Genomic DNA, 6,902 nt, shown 5'->3' with positions numbered 1-6,902 from the left:
AAGCAGTTAGGGGATTAGCCTGTCCTTTATGTTCTGGTTCTGCCATTCACAAGTCCCATGAAATGACTTCACCTCTTGGAGACTCGGTTGCCTCATCTCTACAATGGGAACAGCAGCTGGTTCTGGCATGGCTTCAGGGAGGGTTAGGGATTATGTATAAGAAGCTCCCATGTTAGTTGCTCAGTCGTGTCTGACTCTTTGCGACCCCATGGACTGCAGCCCACTGGCTCCTCTGTCCGTGGGATTTCCCAGGCATTTCCTCCTTCAGGGATCTTCCTGACCCAGGGATTGAACCGAGGTCTCCTGCATTGCAGGCAGATTCTTTACTGTCTGAGCCACCAGGGAAGTTCCTAGCATGGTTACTAAATTGTCCTGGCAGGTTATTAAAGCTCAAAAACAGGGCAGCTAAAAAACCACACTTGTTTTTCCCTTCATGCTACAGCTGCTTTATTTGTCCCCTCAACTTTAACAAGTAATGCTGGCAAAAAGAGCTTTGGCCTGAATTGTTAGTTAAGATCTACAATCAGCGAGACACAGCAACAGGTTGGTGCAGTCTCCGAGCACGGGTATCCTTTGCCAGGGCCCTTTTACTCTACAGCGACCACCTCCTCGACATTTCAGAAAGGACATTACCTTAGTAGTAGGAAGAGTGGCTGTTCTGCCATCGGAGAGCCAGAAACAAAACCTCAGACCGCTGCTCTCAGATGAAGAAACCCAGGTAGTGGGCCAGGCGGTCAGGAACATGTTTCCCTGACAGACATGGCCGTGATGAGGGAAGAGATCAAATCTGCAGCTGACGCAATGCACGGCCCGAATTGGGAGGGATGTGGTAACAAGACTTGGAGTCATCTCCTGGCTCTTTCACTTGTGGGAATGGAAGAGGAATTTCCCCGGGGTCACGCATCCAAATCACAGCCAAAGCTGGCGGCACCTCCCTGGCCAGGTTGTGTGTGTGTGAACTGCAGGAAAGCTAGGAATTAAATAGGCTTTGTTTTTTTGTTGTGGTAATTTGTATCTCTCTCACAGGAAGGCTTACTGTGACACTCAGATTTTATAAAACATTTGGTATTTTTTAGACAAAGGAGCTACACACAGGAAACAACATTTAAAAGAAGAGACTCTGGTTCAAGAAGTCATAGAGCTCGACAGAAAAGCGCCTGGCAAGGCAAGGCATTCATCTGCCTCTGGCCTCTTATCGTGATCCTGGGGCTCATCAATCTTACAGCATGGAATGGAAACAAGACCAAAAAGCACGAAGGCTGGGTAAATTTTCCCCATGGGGCACGAGGGAAACTCTAACTCCCTCGCCCTACTTTCAGCCGTTTAAATCCATCCTCCTTCTCTCTGGTTTTCTCTGTCTTGGTTTGGACTGATCCAGCATGCTGCTCCTAAGTCTAGGGATCTGGAAGACACGTGCTTTTATGATGCAACAAGGGGCAGCCGCTTTGTCTGTTTTGGGAACCTTGGTGACATCAGAGACTAACCCTTGAATCTCGGGAGTGTGTACAGAAGACAACACTGAGTCAGAAGAAAGCCTTAGTCACGGGGCTCCTGAACTCTACAGGGAAAAGCACTATTAAGGTAACTGAGTCTGTTCCCTGCAGGACGGCTCCCGCTTCTATCTGGCTTGGGTTTAAGTGACTCAAGTAACTCTCCAGGGGGAAACTAATCTACGTGGAACAGCTGCCACTAGCAGGGCATTTGCCGCTCTTCAGCTGAAATTTCTCATGACATCACTCAATTCCTCCTCCCTTTGAGAGGACAGTTTCCTCTTGTATTACGAGGAGTCCAGGGGCAGCTTGGAGATACACTGGAGAATACCACCTCTGCTTTTCACTCAGAGGCCTGAAACCTGTCTGCATGTCTCCCAGGAAATGGACAGGCAAGGAGACTCGGTTAAATAAAGTGCTCCCAGAGTACGCAGCTTTCCATTACCATAGCACACAAGCCAACATGTTCAGGAGTCGAGGCAGACTTCAACAAAACTCTGTTTGGGTTGCAGCAGCTGTCTGCCTGCGGAAGGCTCCCGAGTCACTGGTGTGTATTACTATCTCCACTCTGCTGCAGGCACAAGGAGCAAAGATGTGGATTTACCCTCCCCCGGAGGCAAAGTCCATTCATATTTCTTCAACCAAAACCGGAGATGGCAGCGAGGAGGGGGGAAAACGGCTTATGGGCAAAATCATTGGTAAACACAGCCACAGCGGTTTTTAATCTGCCTAAAGAAAATATGTGATTTCACAATGTGATTAGGGATTAGTGTTCTCACAGTAAATGTATTTTGAACACGAACTGCAGGCTGTCATTTAATAGGACTCCGAGCTGGAAAGCAAATCCCATCCTCATCCTCCAGACAGCCACGAGAGCAGCTGGACCAGCCTCCGGAAGTGTCTTCATGGAGGAAGGTTTGCTCAGTCTCAGCGCGGCTTCTCTCTCCAGGATCTCACATCACCAGTGCGCCCCTCGAGGGTCAGGATAAACTGTCCGAAAGGTCAAGTTTATTCTTGGTTCTCTGGAGTGGTACTCTTTGGGCACTCGATGCTAAATGGAAATATGAATAACTCTGACATAAACACACTTACACTTTTATTCCAAAGCCATTTAAAACTTATGAGGACACAAACATATTTCAATTTTATCTCCCTTCAATGAGCAGCAATAGCTCTTCAAAGTCTTGTGGAGAAAGGTCGTCTTCTCGGAAACAACTCCCCACCCCCACCCTCACAGGGAGATCTTTTCATTTTCTTCTAAGTGCTATTCTTCCTCGCGGCCTCCTGCCATTTCTCCAAAGCTCAAAAGACAACACACAAATGACTGAGACCACAGAGAGGCACAAGGTGCTCTCCCATGCTAGGTATTCTTACATTAATTTGCACACCTTAAAAATGGCTTGGCCGAAGCTGCGGAGCTATGCAGCCCCATATGAGAGCCACTGGCTGCCTGAAGCTCTAGCTTAATTGAAAATGCAGTTCTTCAGCACTCCAGGCATATCTCAAGGGATCAAGAGTCACATGTCTGGTGGCGAGTGCACAGGGCTGCACAGATACAGAACACTTCCTTCATCACAGGAAGTTCCACTGGACAACGCTGCTCGAGAGGGCCGTTCTGTCAGCAGTATCAAAACTTCTTGGAAATGAGGTCAGTTTACTGCCTCGTGCTCCTTATAAAAGCAACTTGCTATCACCACATTTAATACAGAAATTAATCATCGTGAGCCCGTCAGCAAACTGCCTCCCCAGGACAGCGAGTCCGTGTTACCCGCACGTCCTCACCTGCCAGTCTGCCTGCGTGGCCCCTTCCATGATTAACAGGGTCCCATGATCCAAGGGTATCTTCACTCTCTCCACATACGTGTAGTCTCCATTGTCTTCCTAGAAAACAGCATTCATGGCACTGAATTTTTTTTTTTTCGCTTGTGTGATCAAGATGCAACAGAACACGACACTGGTCAAGAGAAATGGCAACTCCACCTCAGCCAGGCGTCAGGGCTTCATTTACCAGCTCTGTCACTTGGCAGCTGGCTGGCCGTGGGCAGGTTATTTCACCTCTCTGTGCCTGAATTTACTCATCTGTAAAAGGAAGATGTGGTATTACCTGCCTCACAGTGCTGCTGTGAGCCTCAGCTGATGCATGTGTGAATCACCTGGAGCCCAGCGGGTACTAGGTACAGTGTAATAGCTATTAGTATTCATATTATCAGCATCCAAACTGCAGAAAAGTACATTCTGGCCTATGAAGGAATTCAAAGTCATTTATACAATAATTCTTTACATCTGCCTTATTCTGCGCCCTGTGTTTTGACATGTGTTAGGAGAACAGGCTTTCAAACAAGATGTGGTGTGATGAGCTTTGACCACCTTTCACAGTTTATGCTAATTCACTAATTAATATCTATGTTAAAACTGATCATAACTCTCCCTGTAGCTACTTTGGTATTTTGGAGATACATTCTCATTTCTTTCCAGAACAGTCAACAGCCAGATTTTCTCAAAGAAGGGGACTCTGCCATGACCAGAACAGTGTTGCTAAACTGAGCCTGGCTGTGTAAGCCTTTGAGAAAGGATGGCAACTTGTGAGCACCTAGAATACAGATGCCCATATTTACACTGCCCTTTCTTCCAGAGCTCAAAGTCAATTCACGGACAACATCGTAATGTAGCTTCCCAGCACGGGCTGCGATACGGCCCACAGGCGGTGTCACTCCTCCGGCATCGCTAGGGGCACATTAAACAACTTCCTTACTCACGCAAGAGAGAGCACGTGGAGAGCTGAGACTGGGACAGACCCGAGTGTCCTGACTTCACTCCATTCTGAGCAGGCCCATCCATTCATCCGCTTCACTTCCAATGCAAGAGATTACATTTAAATTACTGCAGGACTGATTTCGCTGCAATGCTGTGTTTATGTTTATCATTGCAGGGGTGCTTCTGAGAATGTAACTGTTTACAATGATTTCCCCCAGGAAAATCAAAACCAAAACAATAATGAACTTTTATAAACAGTCTAGATTCCAGGCCCCAACCCTTGGCAGTGACTTTGTCAAGCACTGTCATAACTTTCATAAGCAGAAGACACAAGCAATGTTTGAAATAACTTTCAGTCTCAGTGACTGATTTTGTGTCTGCCACCTTCTGCTTTCCAGTAGCAAGCACCAAAACATTTACCTCTGAGCCCCAGCCAACCACAGAGGACTGGGAAGGTGACCTTGTCTGCAGTTCCAGCTCAGAAAAGCAAAAGGGTGCTCTCTGAAAAAAGGACTGCAGATAGATGTACGTCCTACTGAAGAAAAGATATCAGAAGGCAGTGCGCTGCTCATGATCAGAGGGTCCAAGGCTCCTTGATTTAGGCTGTAAGTCAGTCACCAGATCAAGGTTCGACACAGCTACAGACAGAACTGCTGCTGCCCTCTGTGTAACCCAGAAGTACATCGGGGCTTTAATCTATAAATCGAGCACTGGGACAGGAGAGTACAGCAGACAGGAAAGACACTTAACACAACAGGAAGACAAGTCTGAGATGATCTCCTAGAACATTAAAGCATTACTGAGATAATACTGTACATCAACTACACTTAATTTAAAAAAACAAAACACTAAGAAAGAAAAGCATGTCCTAGGAAGGAGGAGTTGTATATGCGACAGCCAGAGGCCAAGAAGCCAAGGCCCATCATGCACACACAGGTCTGTGAGACCAGAGGGCAGGTCTAAGGAGTGATTTGGAGAAGAAGTTAGGAGAGTCAAGAGTCAGCACTTTCTAATCCAGGGTTGCTCTGTCAGAGCCACTGTAATAAAATGCAAATCTGATCTCAGAATTCCCCTCCCTTGCTTAAAATACATTAATGACATCCCAAAGGTTTCAGGATGGAGTTCAAATCCATTAGCCTGGCACCCAAGGCCCTTGATGACCTGCCTGCTTCCTTCTCTTTAGCTTCATCTCCTACATCCCTTTCACGAGCACCCTGTGCTCCAAATAAATGGAACTCCTTAACACTTTTCCAAATGTGGGGAAAAAAAAGTCATTATTGGGGAGGAGGAGGTGCTAAGGCCAGCGGAAGAGAAGAGGTGAGCACTGTAACCCTATCTGGAAACACGAAGCAGGGAGACAGGATTCCAAACCCAGGAGGGGTATATCAGCACGGACTGAATGTGATGCTCAGCAGAGCCACGTGTCCCTCTCCAATTCTAAGATCTGAGTTCTTCAAATGAGAGAAAGCCTCAGGGTGGTTTGAAACACATCACATCCAGTATAACCCTTAGTTGTACCAAATAGCAAAAGAGGGTGAGCCTTTTCTTGGCAGGGAGCTACCTTGATCTGTCCCGGAAGGAGATGGTAACACCAGCACATCCATAGGGAGAGGTGATGTCATTACTCTGCTGCTCGTCATTTGTTCCTTCAAACAACCTTGGCTCAGCAAATGCATTCCTCGTTTCCTTCACAGGGGAACTTCCCGACCCAGGGATTGAACCCAGGTCTCCTGCACTGCAGGAGGATTCTTGACTAAGCCACCAGGGAAGCCCCCCATAATTCGCAGAAGGACACAGATGGGATAGAGGACAGGGGATTCTACCAAGGCAGCACTGGGCTCACAGACGCTTCCCTCTCCTGAGACTGGGGCAGCAAAAGACCACACAGCCACCCTTCAACGCAACCAAGATCCACAGAGACTTTTTCCACCAAGGAATCAGATAAAGGGCCAGAGGAGCTCACGTGGCTGAGCATAAGAGCTCAGTTGATAAATGGATAAGTGACAGTGGAAGCCTGGGTCTGACTGTTTAGAGGAGCAAGCTCACGGCTATTAAGCACGGTTGTTACCCAAACATGGCTCTGAAACCCTTTTGATTTACTCAGGTCTTTCTGCAAAACAAAACAAAACACATCCTCTAAAAAGCCCTGGCTTAGGATAAAATTTTCCATTCCTGATCCCCATTCAAAGAAACTTGTAGGGCCAGAGTCAGTCTACAGGGTGGGTTTTGCTACTGATATTCTTGGTTTCCCACACACTTGAAAACTCACAAGTAGATGGAAAAAGAAAAAGAAAAAAAAATTTTTTTTCACATTAATGCTAATCAACATTCTCACTTTCTCCTCAACCATAGCCAATTCATTTGAATGCTTAATTATACTTTTCAATGAATGCTAGGATTTTCCAAAGTTTCACAACTCTTACCAAGATCTGAGTCTATGCAGTTTCCTTTAGAAAAATGCTATTTAGGGGGAAAAAAAAAAGCCTGGATGTATTTATTGTCATATCATTACACACCACCCAACAGATAAGAAATCTAAACATTCTTCATTCCCTTGGAAAGGAAATCTTCACACTGTATGAGATCGATGTAGATCTTTCCTGTAATTATGGCTTTCTTGTCCTAAAAAGGTGTCTTAGAAATTACAAACATCAGTGC

At 46.3% G+C, this 6,902-nt stretch overlaps 1 protein-coding gene across 1 annotated transcript in view; it reads right to left on the bottom strand.

The window, feature by feature from the left end:
• Nucleotides 1–2,185: 2,185 nt before the first annotated feature.
• ALKBH3 (alkB homolog 3, alpha-ketoglutarate dependent dioxygenase) overlaps nucleotides 2,186–6,902 on the bottom strand; it is a 41,536-nt gene continuing 36,819 nt past the window's right edge. The window contains exons 9-10 of the mRNA XM_019975295.2: nucleotides 3,273–3,371; nucleotides 2,186–2,541 (exon numbers count right to left, since the gene is read on the bottom strand). Of these exons, the coding sequence (XP_019830854.2) occupies nucleotides 2,449–2,541; nucleotides 3,273–3,371 (192 nt within the window). The 3' untranslated portion in view covers nucleotides 2,186–2,448. The remainder of the gene's footprint in view (nucleotides 2,542–3,272; nucleotides 3,372–6,902) is intronic.

Source organism: Bos indicus, chromosome 15 (assembly GCF_029378745.1).
Source record: "Bos indicus isolate NIAB-ARS_2022 breed Sahiwal x Tharparkar chromosome 15, NIAB-ARS_B.indTharparkar_mat_pri_1.0, whole genome shotgun sequence".
Taxonomy (NCBI): Eukaryota; Metazoa; Chordata; class Mammalia; order Artiodactyla; family Bovidae; genus Bos; species Bos indicus.
This window is presented reverse-complemented; position numbering and strand designations above follow the sequence as displayed.